The sequence below is a fragment of the Geotrypetes seraphini genome, chromosome 19 (assembly GCF_902459505.1).
Source record: "Geotrypetes seraphini chromosome 19, aGeoSer1.1, whole genome shotgun sequence".
NCBI classification, from domain to species: domain Eukaryota; kingdom Metazoa; phylum Chordata; class Amphibia; order Gymnophiona; family Dermophiidae; genus Geotrypetes; species Geotrypetes seraphini.
In genome coordinates this window covers 32,572,690-32,591,034 of record NC_047102.1, presented here as the reverse complement: position 1 = coordinate 32,591,034, position 18,345 = coordinate 32,572,690, and the positions used below count along the sequence as shown (strand labels likewise).

Here is an 18,345-nt window from a genome sequence, read left to right as displayed (position 1 = left end):
GCATCCTCCTGCCGGCAATTACGAGTTTGGAGGGTCCGGGGGGGGTTCTGGCAGGAGGAGTTGGGCATCCTCCTGCCGGCGATTACGAGTTTGGGGGGTCCGTGGTTCCGGCAGGAGGAGCTGGGCATCCTCCTGCCGGTGATGGGACAGGCGGCCATGGCCGCTATACTTATTGCAGCAGGGAGATCTCTTGCCGCAATAAGTATAGCGGCCGCGTCTACTTACAATGTAGACCAGCATTTTGCTGGCCTACATTTTAAGCGTCTCTTCCTCTACTAGGGAGATGCGTAGGGCCGCCTAGGTTCGCCTAAGGCCCTTAGGCGAGCTTAGGCATCTTGCAGGCCTCCCTAGGCTCCCGGAGGCGCCTTCAATATAGGCGGCCTGCCTGGGGAGCATTTTATTTTTAAAACGTGCATCCCAATTGGTTGATTAGACAGCTGTAGGACGCCTACAGCTGTCTAAAATCGGGATGCACTTTTCAGAATCAGGGCCTATATGTATAATTTTTTCTAACATCCATTGGGTTGCAAGGAATAAAAAGTACAAAATCTAGGGAGCATGCCATGAAGTTGTTAAGTAGCACAGTTTTAAAACAAATCAGAGATCATGGAGAGACCTCCCAGGAAAGAGACTTAGGAGTTCTGATCGACAAGTCGATGAAGCCGTCTGTGCAATGCACGGCAGCAGCAAAAAGGGCGAATAGAATGCTAGGAATGATTAAGAAGGGTATCAGGAATAGATCGGAGAAGATTATCATGCCATTGTACTTGGCCATGGTGCGTCTTCACCTGGAGTACTGCGTCCAGCACTGGTCGCCATACATGAAGAAGGACACGGTACTACCCGAAAGGGTCCAGAGAAGAGTGACTAAAATGGCTAAAGGGCTGGAGGAGTTGCCGTACAGTGAGAGATTACAGAAACTGGGCCTCTTCTCCCTTGAAAAGTGGAGACAGAGGGGACATGATCAAAATATTCAAGCTAATGAAGGGAATAGACTTAGTAGATAAAGATAGGTTGTTCACCCTCTCCAAGGTAGACAGAACGAGAGGGCACTCTCTAAAGTTAAATGGGATAGATTCCGTACAATCGTAAGGAAGTTCTTCATTCAGAGAGTGGTAGAAAACTGGAACGCTTATAGGGGAAAACACCCTCTAGGGTTTCAAGACAAAGTTAGACAAGTTCCTGCTAAACTGAAATGTACGCAGGTGAGGCTGGACTCATTTAGAGCACTAGAGCAGACTGCTGGGCACGATGGACCACTGGTCTGACCCAGCAGCGGCAATTCTTATGTTTATGCTATCATCAAAATTTATACAGTATCCTTTTATCTATTCAGAAGCCATGTATGTACCTGCTTAAGAAATGACATAATGTGTTCCTATCAAAGTGCTTCAAACAATACCCTAGTATAAAATTTTAACCACTTGAATTGTCGGTAAACCCCCTAAAAGAATGTTAGCAGGAAAACATAAAAGTCTATAAAACTGTAAGAAAATCAGACACATTAAAATAAGGACAAAGACATTGCAACATGTGCAATTTATAAAACAAAAGTGAACTATCTTTCCATTTCAAAAACTGGTGCTATTTACATGGATGACAGCCATATCCACTCATGTGGCCCATTCTATAATTACCCTCCACATCTAGTTATTGAAATATTGATTGGCTAGATTTAAGTGAATATTCAGCTGAATATTTTCCAACAGAATACTGACTAAAATTAGCCAGATATGTTAGTTACTCAGCAGAACTCTCTCTGTGGATTTAGTAGTAAAGAGGAGAAGATGAGAAAAGTTACATGCACACAGCTATGAAGTGTTTCCCTATTACTTTGAAGGTAGCCGTCACTCCCTGACAGGTTGGATTTAGTAGGCCACATGTTTTCTCTTACAGTCTTCTCCTTCCTGTTTGACCTAGCTCAGCTAATGAGTGTTCCACAAATTACTTCATCCATTTAGCCCACATGTTTTGTGGAGACAACCAGCGCATTAATGTCACTCATCAGTGCTACCTTTGATATAGTTCATGTTCTCTAAGTGACTTGAAGCTAGGTTTGACATTTCATGTATAATGATTGTCTCCTGGATTACTCTGAGTGATTTTCTGTAGCAGTGCTTCCAGTGTTCAATTTTATTTTACTTAGGCCCAAATTCTTTGGGCCTATTATTTAAGGATTTTTCTTTAAATCAGATTTGATTAATAAAAGAACTCAGGGCAAGATTCTCAAAAGCTCTGGTACGTGTTGCCAGAGGATGTGGTAAGAGCGGATAGCAAAGCTGGTTTTAAGGAAGGGTTGGATAAGTTCCTGGAGGAAAAGTCCATAGTCTGTTATTGAGAAAGTTATGAGGGAAGCCACTGCTTGCCCTGTATTGGTAGCACGGAATATTCCTACACCTTGGGTTTTGGCCAGGTACTAGTGACTTGGATTGGCCACTGTGAGAACGGGCTACTGGGCTTGATGGACCATTGGTCTGACCCAGTAAGGCTATTCTTATGTTCTTATCTAAGCAGATGAGCCAGCAGGACATCCTCCTTGCAGCTGCTGCTGCATCGTCTAACTGGGTATTCCCCACACCTGGTGCATCTTGGGATGCACCAGGGAAGGGCCTGAGGCTCTGATTGGCCCAGTGTGTTTAAGGCCCCTCCTATGGGGCCTATCTCTGCCTTTTTGTTTCTAGCTTATATGAAGTTTCCCTTATGTTGGCTGAACTTGCAAGCCACACGATAGATGGTGGTCCATTTTCTAATGCAGAGCTATAGAAGCATCACAGATCACAGACTGTGTTCCTTGCTGGCAAGTAGAAATTATTTTGAATCACACTGAAAGCATAAAAATTAATCAATTTTTTTTACTGTCAGTTGGTGAGGCTTGTTTTTCCCTCCTGAAAGGAAAGACTGATGATGTGTGATAGATGTCACTTTCAGTGAAAGGTTTTTAACACACACATGAATATCCTCCTTGGAGTATCACAAACCTACAAAGTAAACAAAAGCAGAGAAAACAGTTTCAATTATTCATACTGTTTACTTCATCCATCAAAACTGATTTCTTTTTGGTACAGTAAAACTTTCTGTGTGAAAAATAATGAAAACAAAAGTCTAAATGGAAATTTTTCTTTGAGCCTTGGATTAAAGATCTCCGCTTTATCTTGAACCTTGTGTAGAGCTGAATGTTATAGGAGTGAGATGAAGTTCAGTTCCAGGCAGCAGAAAGCTTGAATCGATCTGACAAACAGAATTTGTTATCATTAAAATGAGAGCAGTCTTCAGTCCTTTCATTTGTTTCTGAGTAAGTTAGAATTTGGTAAGGCAGATCATCCTACAAATGAGTTCAAAGAGAATTTTTAAAATTTCTCCGTAGTTTTCAGGTGAAATATAATACCAATGGACCTGCAAAATATGAAAAGTGTACAGTATGCAAGGAGTCTGAAAATGAAATCTCCAAGCATGCATTCTCTTTCATACCCTAACCCTGTCTCAGTCTCATCCATTTCACCCACAGCTAGAAATATATATGTTAGGAATGAAATGGCTTATATACTTTTATCAATAAAGGAAAGAACATTTATCAACCTTGGGAAATGACTTAATTCCCATAAAATTGTTCTTCCTATGCCTATTTAAAAAGCTGCAATAACATCTGCTATTAACTTGCTTTAATAGCTAATTTGCAACCTTTGTAACGCATGCCTCTGGTAATGCAAAATCTGATGTAGATAGTTGTTCTGCCACTTATTTCTGCCCAATGGGATGATCAGTAACCCTCAGAAAGGCACCCAGACAATATAAAGCTTAAACAATAACACTTTATTACATGCATAGATAAATATTAAAATAGAATAACATCACCGTATTTCCGGACATCACTATCCCTCACAATCTGGAACCCAAAGCGATTGATAGGAGAGGAGAGCCGAACCGGGCTGTCCCTTTGTTGCAACGTAACTGGATTCAAATTCTATGGGCTGAGTTTTTCTCTTTTATAGAGAAAAACTGCTGTCCTCTTAGTAAGACAGTTGGTACTGGTCCTTTGTTATTTGTTTTGACAACACATAGATCAGAATGTCATAAGGAGGTGTTACAGTAAACTGGCTTCTCATCTGGTTTCACTCTTTCTTTGATGTGATGTAGGCAACATTCAGGTCAAAATGTCAGATTGTCAGATAAACAGACTTGTGGATTCATGTCGGTAGCATGCTGACTTTCAGTTACCCCTCTGGCCAGTTTCTTTGTTTGGATAACATTCAGGTCCCATCTGGCGTTACTGTCCTTTTGAGGTTATTAATGAGGTGTTGCAGGGACTAGTAAACGGTTGGTCTTGCTCTTTTGTTCTCTGTTTTGGTGACACTCAGGTCTGTCCTTACTGATGTTATTTGAGCAGTACGCATTGCAACTGAAGTCAGGGAAAAGCTGTTGGGTTCTTAGTAAAGCATTTGATGTTGTCAAGGTAACACTAAGGTTCAGGAGTTCAGGTAAGCAGACTTGAGTAGACATATAATATTCTGAACAAAATTATTAGTAATATGCTGGGGTATAACAATAGTAACATCAAACAAAACAACAAAGGTGACCAATTGGTGCTCAGTCTCTTTTATTATGATGGACTCGACACGATTGTGTTTCGGCCCTCAAGGGCCTGCCTCAGGGGTCTAAAATGTAACATGTAAAAAGAATATACAATTATATCAGCATCCTCTTCATTAGAAAAGAATCATAAAAACATTAATAAATCATATATGGTATACATGTACAACATATAACAAAATCAAAAACATCGTAAATGAGCAGTCATAAACCATAAAGATGAACATGAATATGTCATATGTAACCCATATAAACCTCAATAAACAATTAAAAATTTATTACAATGATAATTGCTAAAACATAAAAATGAACATGAATATATCATATATAACCCAGGTATATCACAATAAACATTTAAAAATTTCATATTACAATGATAACCCTCAAAATTTTTTAAAATAATGTCCAAAATAAGTATTTATAAATAACACAAACAAAGTTTTAACATAAATATGTTAAAAAATCCGACATCAAAAAATATGGCTGAGTGAAGAACATAAATAAATTATATTAGCTCACAAAACCCAGTGGGTATAAGATATCACTCATGCTATCATATCTTGTGGTAATCAGATCGTACAAAATCCACAAAATTTTCAACACATTCTATAGAACTCTGAGGGCTCCTTTTACAAAGGTGCGTTAGGGCCTTAACGCGCAGGATAGCGCCTATTAAAATGCCGCGTTCGCTAGTTGCTACTGCCTCCTCTTGAGCAGGTGGTAGTTTTTCAGCTAGCGCATGCTAATCCGGTGCATGCACTAAAAATGCTACTGTACCTTTGTAAAAGGAGCCCTGAGCTTTGAGAGAAAAGAAAGAAGAAATGAAGAAGAGGAAGAGGAGGAAACAAATGTATACCGTAATTAACCCATTGTGGAAAAAATATACAGATTTAACATTGTCTGCAATCAAATATAAAGAAGCAAATTAAACATATTATGGTAGGAAAACAACAACTCAAATTTTCATAGGGCCATCTTTTATCATACTTTTGTGTAAGAACCAATCAAATAAATAGTAAAAAAAACAGTAAAAAAGAAAAAGAAAAAAGTAAACAAACATGTCTAGAGGTATCACAAGATAAGAACTGGTATTATAAAATTGATAATGTCATAAGAGTTAATGTTATAAAAATTAAAATTAATAACTGGATTCTTAAAAATATGTCAATATTGATATAAACAAACATGAATGAGAATGATGAATGTAATGAATCAAAATATACAACAACAAAAAATATAAAAACTTATGCAAATGATAATAAAGAGCTTGTCAAATAGTAGTAAAAAGACAAGTCTCAGAAAATTTCGACCAATAATGATCATTGTCTTAAAAAAATTTTAATAACTCATTTCATAAAAAATGATTAATTGGTATCATAAACAAGATTTCATGAAAAATGTATTATTATTGATAACTTTGAGATCAACTTATTTAAAAACATGAATGTAATAAATCAGACTCTGAGATGATAGAGAGCCTGAAATATAAGCTTTTCTGAAGTATATGACATTTAAAAATATGTGCTGGGATTTGAATCTATGACCTCTAGAAGATGGGAACAGGGCTTTTATCCATTGAGCCACAGCAGCTTCCATTAATGTGTTTCTTACTCACATCTAATATGATATCTTAGGGATCTGCTAAGTTATGATCTTGCCAGGTATTTTCACCTTCACATGGCTAGAATCACTAAGCTTTCATGGTAGGAACCCCCATAACTTAAAGGAAGCACCTGTGGCTCACCAGGTAAAAGCCCTGTGCTTATCTTCCAGAGGTTGTGGGTTCAAATCCCAGCACATATTTTAATTGTGTCATCCTACCTTGCAGGTGCACCTTGATGATCTCACAATGAGGTCAGCATTGTACAGCTGCACACCTCCATTTGCAATGAAGTAGAAGCCATGCTAAGGTCTGTATCTGGGGTTTTTTCAGGTTTTAAGCTTTTGCAAATTAAGTTATGTATACATTCTTTATATTTTTTTCATGTGCTTTCCTTTCTTTCAGTAATGAGCTGATTGGAGCACTGTTTAGTCAGAAAAGAAGGGTAGCTTTTTAGCAAGAAACCTAAAGCTGTGTTTTTTTTTTTCATATGCTGTGCTTCAGTTAATGGATCTTTTCCTCTAATTAGCAAATAACATTGCTGTTTGTCCACAAAAATAGAAGGTTTTGCATGCAATATATCTGTTTTGAGGTGCCCTGTTTCTGTGGTGTCTTATTAAATGTATTTTGAGCTTAATAAAAGCAAAAAAAAGCACCCAGAGAGCTATTTAGCAGATCGTATTAAGGACATCCAAACTGCATAGTTTCCGTCCATAGAATTCAAGTCTATCTAAAGCCCAAACTATGCTCAAAAGACCTCCTTTACAATGCCTATAGGAACTAGTTTTACAATTGCTATGCAACTTGCTAGCTCCCTGTATAGCACAGTGGTTAAACCTTCAGCCTTCTATGTTGCTGGTTTGAATTTTAGTCACTCTCTCTGATGGAAAAGAAATAAATAAAAGCATTAAACAGATCCAACTCCCAGTATCACAATTATAATGAAAAACACCATAAAATCACCATTCTAATAACATCATAATAATAAAATATTATAATATTAAGGACATTGTTTGGACGTCTAACTCTCACCTAAACCCGATTCTCTAAAGGATGTCTAAAAATTTGGACATCTACACAGTGCTGAGCACAATTCTACAAAAGACGCCTATCTTCTTTTCATGAACAGACTCACTCAAAGCAGTTTACAATACATTGAATAGTAATCAAGTACTTTTAAGTATTTTCCCCATCTGTCCGAACAGGTTCTCAATCTAACTCTGGCACCTGGGGCAATAGAATATGAAGTAAGTCACACAGAGTCACAAGGAGCCGGCTGGGATCAAGCTCACAACCTCAAGGTGCAGAGTAGGCAGCTCTAACCACTAGACCACCCCTCTGCTCCATGTATACTGGCACATTCCAAGCAGACATAGGCTAATATTGTGTCTTAAAAACATTCATGTTCATTATTTTCATGCACTCCACAGTGAAAATGTTATGAGGTTGATATTCAAAAGGTTTATCCAGATACATTTGGACGTTACCAAGCAAATCTTTTGTTTGTAAATCCCCCTTTCCGCTCCACTGCTTAGACAAAATTTATCACAGTAAAGTCTAGGTGGTGCTTGAGATGTGCCAGTATACATGGGGGGCATAGTATTAGTGCAACTAAATAGTGCTGAAGTCTGCATTGTCTCAAATACAAGTTTAAACTGTGAGTTCTTTAAAGTCAGGAAATTATCTACTCTTCTGAATATATCTTGCCACTGGCTACAAGTGAAAAAAATGTGTGAGCTAAATCCCAAAACAAAAAAACCCCATGCTAAGATTGATTTTCTTACATGAATAAATCTAGAACAGTATATCACAAACTGTGCGCCCTGGAGGATTCCAGGTATGCCTGAGATGCTGGCGAGGAAGAGAGGCGCCAACTGATTGCTTACAGAACATGCCTCTCATGGCGAGAGGCACGTCCTGTAATCAGTCGGCCGGCACCTCTAATCCTTCTCACCTTTCCTTCTGCATCACTCACCCCCCCTCTCCTGCCCCACCGGAGGTAATAGGCTAAGGGCCGCGGCTGAAGGACATCCGTGCATGTGCAGATATCAACGTGATGATGTCACACATGCGCATGACATTATCACATTGACATTCGTGCATTTCCTGGTGCCCTCCAGCCACAGCCCTAAGATTAGTGTACCAGCAGCTTAAAAAGTTTGCGACACACTGATCTAGAAGTTAGTGCATCTTAGCCTAGAGTTAAAAATTTGCATGAGAGCTTGGGTAAGTTCTTGTTAGTTTAGAACTGCCACTGTATCTACAAAGAGAACTTTTTACATGCTATCTGAGAGAGAAGAAGTAATTGCTTTCACTTCTGGACCTCAATCAGGCTGGATAAGCAAAGGCTGTGATTAAGCATGCTTTAGAAATTATTATTTATGGCATAATAAAGGACATAGTGCACATTAATCATGGTGAGTTTATCCATGTATTTTTATCAGATCATTTTATTTCTAATGAATAAATGACTAATTCTTGAGCAAAATAACATAGCCTGCTGCAGAAAGAATAAAAATAATCCTTCATAAAGCAGATGAAATGCAAGTAATTAAAGTAACATGAATAGATAAAAGGAATAATCAATTAAACAAGAACTATAGAGGAATTAGCTTTTGCTGCAAGTTCTTGACCAAATATCTTCATTAAGAGTCTGAGGAAACTGAATGAAGGTCATTGAGAGGAATATTCTCTAATATTGGCGGTAAAATCCGACAGCTGTAAATGTAACAATTTCAAAAAGATGAGTCATTCTCAAAAAACTGCGCATGCAAATGAGGTTTGCAGAGGGTCACTGAATTTACATGTGATGACTTGCTGGTGATAGCAATCAGCACATGCACAGAATAGACTACAATAAGAGGTGTACATGTGTGCATATGCCTGGAAAAGCTATGCCATAGGCACGCATATATATATGAATGTGTTTACCTATGGGCAGAGTTAAAATTTGTGTGTTATACATGTGGTTAAGTGCAATCTCAAGAGCAGCATATCCTGTGCATGCCTTATTAGAGCACAATATATGCTACATCATTGTGTCAATCATAGGCGTGCCAGCACTATTGGATAAATGGAATGGAAAAGGTAAAAAACGGATGAAAACTGGAAAAAGCACAAAAAATATCAAAGCAGGTTCTACAAGGCAGTAAGAAGGGCCAAAAGAGACTATGAGGAAAAAATAGCCAAGGAGGTGAAAAAATTCAAGCCATACTTTCGATATATTAAGGGGAAACTACCCAAGAAGGAAGCGGTGGGGCTGTTGGATAACCATGGGATAAAGGGAGTGCTAAAGGAGGACAAAGCAATCACCGACAAACTGAACACATTTTTTTGCATCTGTATTTACCGAAGAGGATATGCACAACATACTGGAAGCCGACAGGCTATACGCAGGAAACGAGGACGGGAAACTGACAGGGTTGACGGTCAGTCTAGAAGAGGTATGCAGGCAGATTGATAGGCTCAATATTTAGCCATCCTGATCCAATAGCCTTGTCACTACAGATCAAACTAGGTCATACCCAAATTCCAACTATAACCAGTACAAAAATATTAGGGGTAATTCTGGATACAAACTTATCATATCAGTCATAAATCTCAAGGGTCGTGAAAATTATTTTTTTAAATTGCGTTTGATTAGAGCAATTCACTCCTTGCTATTTCCAGAGGCTCTGAACATCCTAAGAACATCCTAGTTCATTCCCTTGTTATTCAACAAATCAATTACTGTAATTCTCTTTATGCAGTTTTACATCAGAAAGATATTCAGAGATTGCAGATGATCTAAAATATAGCTATCAAAGTAATTCATAACAGAGGATAAGAAACAATTTCATGAGGAATTCGGTGTTACTGTGATGGTTCCAAGCACCATTGGTCTTTTCACTGTGACTTTATTGGTGGACCACTGAGCCTACTATAAATATACATATAAGAATCTTATTAACTTTAATAGATGATGGATGCACTTTATTTGAAAAAGATTAATAATAATAATAGTGAGTGCTACTTTACTACTGTATTAAGTCCCTTTAATTGTACAGTATTCATTTTAAATAGTAATGAAAAGCTTTAAATGCATTTGCATTCTGTGTCTCTTATTATTGAACTGGTGTTGCAGTAAAGGAACAACATCCTTTATTTATTTATATTTTATTTATATTTAATTTTCTATATAGTTCTCGCAGGGTAGCTCAGAATGGTTTACATGAATTTATTCAGGTACTCAAGCATGTTTTCCTGTCTGTCCCAGTGGGCTCACAGTCTATCTAATATACCTGGGGCAATGGGGGGATTAAGTGACTTGCCCAGGGTCACAAGGAGCAGTGTAGGTTTGAACCCACAACCTCAGGGTGCTGAGGCTGGAGCTTTAACCACTCTCCACACTCTCATTGCCTTAATACAGCTTAGTAAACGGGGCCCTTAATATGGATTTTCCGAACACTCTGATTGCATCAGTCCTTCAAAGGGATGCCCACTTTTGGAATTCAAAAATTTCAAAACTCTCACTATGTCAATCTGAAATCTTGCAACAAATTTTAAAAATTACCAGCAGTTAATGTTGATGGTAGTGAGTATACCACACATAGTTTTTCTTGATTGACTCTAAAATTATAATGGTGCCTTGAAGCTGAATATTTGCAGCTCAGCATTTTACACCATCTTGGAAGTTTTGTTATAGCTGCATTAAACCCTATAATATTATTGATTCTTCTTAGAACAATAAACCCAAGGGCTCCTATTTTTTGAAAGGACCCTGAATATTGAGTTTGACTCACTGCTATTAATCAGGCTTCATGGCTCAGTTCTGCACTGCTGGTCTCTGAAAGATGTCATTTAACCACAGGCAGGCTTGTGGAAAACCAAAGCATCACGCATTGCTCTTCACAAAAATCCCCTGTCGCTTCTTGCGCCCTTTTGTGGTCAGCCATGTGATTTTAAAACTTTTTTTTTTTGTTTGCTTGCCCATTTTCAGTATTGCTTTGCATAGTTATAGGAAGCAATCATAAAATGGAATTTAGATGTTAGGGAAATTAATTTCCCTGTTTAAAAGTGAGCAATCACCCTGTGATGATAAATGATTTATGCTGTGCAAAGTACTGTCACAGCAATTTAAATAACCTTCACTGAAAAGAAGAGAAGGAATTTCCATCTCCCTCAGCAACCTTTACTATTTTTTTAAAGTAAAGATCTGATAGATTTTCTGGTCTGTTAGGGTCAGGATCACGCTTGATGGAAATCACTTCCAATCAGTTTACTGCCTCTTTTAACTCAAGTGTCAGAAATATTTCATTTAAAAAAGAAAAAGGAGAGAAGAGCTTCTGTGAGCTGTAGGAAGTTTGTTCTGGAGCAATTCTGATGTTATAAGGGAGATATTTTTAAATCAAGCTTGGGGATATGGGGAGCCTGACTGCAGCAGAGTGATACCACTGAGATTACTTTATAACTCTTGCCATAAAGCTTCTGATGCTGTATTTTTTCCAGGAATGATTGCATACAGAGTTGTGATAAAAATAATTATTTTTAAAAATTTGAATACTATATTACAGGAGCAATTTACCCACAGAGCTGTAAAGTCAATTGAAATACTTTCATGCATAGACTATGCACTGATTTTCAGAGTAAAAATCCTGATTTTCCATAATTATCAGGTAGCACCAGTAGCCTGCTCTTCTGTCTGTTGCATAAGATAATAAAATGATATGTTGCCTGATTCTATAAACAACGCCTAAATTAGACACTGCTAGGCGCCCTCATTGAGGAAGCCTAGCAACTCTTAACCTAAATTTGTGAGCAAATTATTTTTTTTTAATTTGGTTAATTAGCATGGTAATGTGTCAAGCTGATGTCTTTAGTTTATTCAGATTGGCAATGTCCAGTGAATGGTAGTCTCTGTGCTAAATGTGTCAAGCTGATGTCTTGAGTTAAGAACATAAGAATAGCCTTACTGGGTCAGACCAATGGTCCGTCATGCCCAGTAGCTCGTTCTCAAGGTGGCCAATCCAGGTCACTAGTACCTGGCCAAAACCCAAGGTGTAGCAATATTCTATGCTACCAATACAGGGCAAGCCGTGGCTTCCCCCATGTCTTTCTCAATAACAGATTATGGACTTTTCCTCCAGGAACTTGTCCAAACCTTTCTTAAAACTAGCTACGCTATCTGCTCTAACCACATCCTCTGGCAATGCGTTCCAGACGTATGCATTTTAACAACTTTGAACAGTTTAATGTCATCTACAAATTTAATCACCTCACTCATTGTTCCAATTTCTAGATCATTTATAAATAAGTTAAATAGCACCGGTCCCAGTACAGACCCCTGCAGCACTCCACTGTTTACTCTCCTCCATTGAGAAAAATTACCATTTAACTCTACCCTCTGTTTTCTATCTGAAAACCAATTCCTAATCCACAACTGAACTTCGCCACCTATCCCATGACTCTTTAATTTTCTCAGGAGCCTCTCATGGGGAACTTTATGAAAAGCTTTCTGAAAATCTAGATACACTATATCAACTGGCTCACCTTTAGCCACATGTTTATTCACACCTTCAAAGAAGTCAAGCAAATTTGTGAAGAAAGATCTCCCTCGGCTGAACCCATACTGACTCTGTCTCATTAAATCATGTTTGTCTAAGTGTTCCACAATTTTATTTTTTATAATTGGTTCTACCATTTTGCCCGGCACTGAAGTGAGGCTTACCTGTCTGTAATTTCCCAGATCTCCCCTGGAACCCTTTTTAAAAATCAGCGTAACATTGGCCACCCTCCAATCTTCAGGTACTGCAGACGATTTTAGCAACAGGTTACAGATCAATAACAGCAGGTCAGCAATTTCATGTTTGAGCTCTTTTAGTACCCTGGGATGTATACCATCTCGTCCTGGCGATTTATCACTTTTTAACTTGTCGATTTGGCTCAGTACATCTTCCAGATTCACCGAGATTTTTCAGTTCTTCCACATCATCACCCTTGAAAACCATTTCCGATTCAGGTAGATCTCCTATATCTTCATCCGTAAAGATCGAAGCAAAGAATTCATTCAGTCTTTCCGCTATGGCCTTATCCTCCCTGAGCATCCCTTTTGCTCCTTGGTCATCCAATGGTCCCACAGATTCCCTTACAGGTTTTCTGCTTCTGATGTACCTAAAAAACTACACTGACTGCCTGTGGAAGCAAGGGTCATTTTTAAGTTTGCTTGCCTTTGCATTAAAACCATGACAGGTTCATCCCCATCCTATCTGTCTCACCAATTTGAATTCCCAGGCACAACTAATACACGCAGTACCTACTTGTTCACTTTTCCATCCCTAAAGGGCTGCACCTACAAGAGATACTGCGATAGAACACTATTATTCCAAGCAGGCAAATAGAGCAAATGTTTAACCAACTTTATCTCAAATGCACTTTCGTACCAAACGTTTAGGAAGTCAATAAAAACTTATCTCTTTGCAAATTTCTCTGACCCCACTTTAGCCTGATGTACTTACAAAACACTTCCAGATAAACCTGACTAAACTTAGCATGCCAATGTAATTTCGAAAGTTCTCTGTAATGTCGCTGTCTGTATACAGTCTCTTCCCTTGTAAACTGCTTAGAACTGTTTGTGGTATGGCGGTATATAAAAATAAAGTTATTATTATTATTATTATTTTAAAAATTGCTATGAATTTTTGCCTCTTTTGCAAATTTCTTTTCATATTCTTTCTTAGCTGTCTTTATCAATGCTTTGCATCTAACTTGCCAGTGCTTGTGTTTCTTCTTATTTTCTTCATTTGGATCCTTTTTCCATTCTTTAAAGGATTTTATTTTATTTTTTTTGCTTTAATAGCCTCTTTCACTTCACCTTTTAACCACGCCTGCTCTCGTTTCCTCTTCTTTCCACCTTTGCTGATACGTGGAATACATCTGGTCTGGGCTTCCACGACGGTATTTTTAAATAATATCCACGCCTGGTTTACAGTCCTAACCTTTGCAACTGATCCTTTTAGCTTCTTTTTAACCATTTTCCTCATTTTATCATAGTCGCCCTTTCGAAAATTAAATGCCCCTACAGTAGATTTCTTTTGCGATGTTACTCCCGGTATCAGCACAAATTCAATCATGTTATGATCACTGTTTCCCAGCGGACCCAACATAATTAACTCCGGTACTTTGTCTTGCTTTCCACTAAGGACCAAATCTAAAATAGCACCCCCCTCTTGTTGGTTCTCGGACCAGTTACTCCAAGAAGCAGTTATTTATGACATCTATGAAATTTTACCTCCGTAGCACTCCCAGATATAACATTTAACCAGTCAATGTTGGAGTAATTGAAATCAAAGAAAAACCAAAAAGTATACTTGACACAGTAATAATCACTCCACTGTGTAGTACAATACAGGGTGAGAGAAAATTGCAATATATTGCACTCAGCTAAGCACTGCATAGAAATATGTGGAGAAAAAAGCCTCAGTTAATGCTTCATGGGCTCAAAAAAACTCCACAGCAATATTTTCTGCAATTCTATCACAGTATCCATATAATGTTTCATCCACAGGATCAGTCAGAATCAATTTCAAAGAGCAAACGCTACAGTGTATTAACACCAAGCACTGTGTGAGTGAAGGGAGGTTACCACCTTTCTCCCCATTCTTCTTATTTAATTAGCATCCTGCCACCCGCTATGTACCAGACTCGGCATTTATTTATTTAAATAAATTCATAGCCCACTACATCCAATAGTTCTGTGCGGGGTAGAGGAAAATATACAAAATAAAATATGCAATTACTTAGCAAAAACTAACATTCAGTAAATACACATTTCACTTAAAATATATACTGTCATACAAGCTACTGATAAAGACACTCAAACAGAATTGTCTTTAAACACTTTCTGAATTGTAAAATCCCAGGCAGGGACCTGACTTCTGGAGGTAAAGCATTCCACAATGAAAAGCTAAAAGTTTCACAAATGTAAATGATTTAACCTCCAAAAACAGCATGTCATTCGAACGCAACAAGTGTAAGGTATGATGCTTCTGGAATTGTGACACCAGTGCAAGGGGGTTGTTATTATTCAACACCTTAAAGATCAAACACAGTGCCTTGAACGCAATATGTGCATGTATTGGCAACCAATGCAAAGCATGAAGAACAGACATAATATGAACAAATCTGGATACATTGGTATTTAGTCTTGCAGCAGCATTCTAAGACAACTGCAGCACATGTATAGTGTGTTTTGGTAACTCAAGATATAATGAGTTGCAATAATCAAGAATTGGAAATACCATCGTAAGAATAACGGAACAAACATTTTCTGTAGCTAAATAATCTTTGAGCCTCCTCAGGATTCTCAGATCACCACTTTTATTTGAGGCTTAAAAGATAAAGTAGAATCAAGGAGTACTCCTAAACACAAGTTCTACATTGGTCAAGTACAGGAATGCTAACATTGTTGTAAGATTCTTTAGGCAAAGCCGTGCCCAAAATTTCGGAGCTGAGTTTTACGGATGTTCAATTTTAAATGATTACTAACCATCCAGTTGTTAATTATACCAAAACAACTACTCAAATGGTTTGTTTCTGTAATTGTCCCTGCAATTGGAACAGCAAACTGTATCTCATCTACATAGAGATGATAAGCAACACCCAGTTGTGAGAGGACTTGACCAAGGGGTTGTAAATAGATATTAAATAAAACAGCAGATAATGCAGATACCACAGGTACCCCTGCATCAATAGGGCACCAGTCTGAACCATTCTCCAATGACAAAGTCTGAAAACTTCTCTTAGTTAAGAGAGAAATCAATTCCACACCTTCCTACCAACTCCTAATGGTCTTAACCTTGCAAGCAAAATCCGGTGACTAATCTAATGCTACAGAGATGTCCAAAAATATCATTAGAAATGATTTCCCATTATCAAATCACATCCGTATTTGATCTAACATGGACTGAAGCAACAACTCTGTTGAACATTTTATATGAAAACCAAATTGATATTCATCCTAAACTCCAAACTCATTCAAAAAGTCTTGCAACTGATTAAGAACAGCTTTATCAATGATTTTTGTAAGGCAATAACTTGAAATCACATCAGATTTTTGATGACACTTTAAAATAAGATGAACCACAGCCTTCTTCAATCTAGTGGGAATAAATCCCTCGTTCGGGGAATTATTAACAATATGCAATAAGGAAGGAGTGAGAGCCTCTTTAATAAATAGACACCAATCGGACAAGGATCATGCTCACAAGATGTCCTATTGAGACTTTGAACTATCATCTCAAACTGTTTGGTAAACACAGAATGAAATTATGTCCAACATTCAACTTTAAAGACACTGAAGGAAAGGCAACATCACAAAATTCATGTAAGGCACTCAGAATTTTAGAAAAAAAACAAAACAAAACCCAACAACATGAAATCCTGACTAGTAAACAACCTAACATTCTCAGATGGAAGTACTGTAGTTAATTTTCTGACAACCCTAAATACATGTTCTGTATACTATTGTCCATTAGTCACAGAATATCCTTATGTCCTTTCCATAGAGATTTCTGCAACTACACAAATATTTTCCTTGTCCACTCTATACATGTTTAGAAAAATGTTGAGGCCTTTTTTTAATTTCATGCTGCAAGTTGGTCAGGATATCTTGAATGTGATTAAGATGATTTAATGTAGCATAGTTTGCTAATATATTGCCTCCCCAATTTTCTAAGGATACTGCTAGTATGTGATAGTGCTGTAACTGAAGATGGTTTTTATGTATTCTGTCTTGAACTTTTGTGAATGTTTTACTGTGAACTGCTTAGGGATAGGCGGTCTATAAATTTTAGAAATAAATAAATAAATAATAAACATGTAAATGTAAATAACTTTTAAATCATGAATGTTAATTTCTCATTCAATTTGGTAATTTACAGATACATTGAGATATTAAAGACCCACAAACCAAAGATTGTTTGGGATGAACAAACAGGAGAACATTATTTTGAGTACAAGAAGTAAGTTACTTAAATCCATTTTTTATGTTTCTTATTTTGAATTTTATGTTGTTCCTGTATATGTGACTGTAAACAGTTCTATGAGGGTTACAGGTTTCTGGGTCTCGCTGCGTCTTGTCAGGTAGAACCAATGTTTCAGCCAGAAACAGGTCACTGCAGACTTGGAAAGTAGGGGTCTGAAGCCTGATTGTAGAGGATCAAGAGTCTGTTAAGATGAAAGAAAGTCAAGGCAGCGACAGAGGACTGCACGCTCGAATAGCTTGGATAGAAATGGAAGAAGGGAGACAGGGTAATAGTTAGACAGGCAGGTGGGGGTCTAGCAAGGGTTTTTTGAGGAGCGGCTTAACCACATGTTTGAAGGCATTGGGGACAGTTGCCGTGGAAATGGATAGGTTGAGGATATGGCAGATGGAAAGGGTCAAGTAGAGGGGTGGAAATAGGGTTTGAGGGGCATGTAGTAGGCTTTAACTAAGAACAGATGTGCAGTTTCTTCCTCTGTAATTTCAGGGAAGGAAGAAATTGGCGGTAGGTGAAGGAGGGTCGAGAGGGTGGGATCAGGCAAGGGAAGGATGTGTGAGTGCATCCCAAGTTGTTTGGGTGAAGGAAGAAGAGATGGTGTAAGCTTGGATGTCAGGAGAGGCTGATGGAAAGGGGAGAAGGATGTGATTTGGTGGCAAATTCAATGGCGATCTTGTGAATCTTGTTATAGAAGTATTCAGCCATCATCCGGGGAGAGAGAGATGGAGGGGTTGGAAGGGATGCTTTAAGGAGGAGGTTTAGCATGGCAAAGAAACGCATGGATTGGAATAAAGGGAGTTGGTTAGTTGGATGTCGTAGTCTTGCTTGATTAGTGTAAGAGCAGAATTAAAAGAAGTCAGCATAAATTTAAAGCAAAGGAACTCAGCATGTGTGCAAGATTTGTGCCAAAGGCGCTTGGCACAGCAGGTATAGAAATGTAAATAGCAGATAATGGGGGTGAGCCAAGGTTGAGGTTTGGTATGCCTGACAGCTCAGGGAACAGGGGGAGCAATGGTGTCCAAAGTAGAGGAGAGAATGGAATTTTACAATGAGACAACCTCGTGAACAGACATAGATAACATAGTGGAGACAAGGACAGGCGAGAAATTGGAAGGATCAAGGGCTTGAAGATTTTGAAACCTG

General features: G+C 38.1%; 2 protein-coding genes across 4 annotated transcripts in view; both read left to right on the top strand.

The window, feature by feature from the left end:
* LOC117352133 overlaps positions 1-18,345 on the top strand; it is a 1,164,809-nt gene that overhangs the window by 916,155 nt on the left and 230,309 nt on the right. The gene's annotated exons all lie outside the window — the stretch shown is intronic.
* CHID1 (chitinase domain containing 1) overlaps positions 1-18,345 on the top strand; it is a 218,371-nt gene that overhangs the window by 112,459 nt on the left and 87,567 nt on the right. For all 3 annotated transcript variants that reach the window (XR_004537584.1, XR_004537585.1, XM_033928275.1), the window contains exon 11: positions 17,104-17,184. Coding sequence is in view for 1 of the 3 variants with exons in the window: in XM_033928275.1 (XP_033784166.1) it covers positions 17,104-17,184 (81 nt within the window). In the remaining 2 variants the exon portion in view is untranslated. The remainder of the gene's footprint in view (positions 1-17,103; positions 17,185-18,345) is intronic.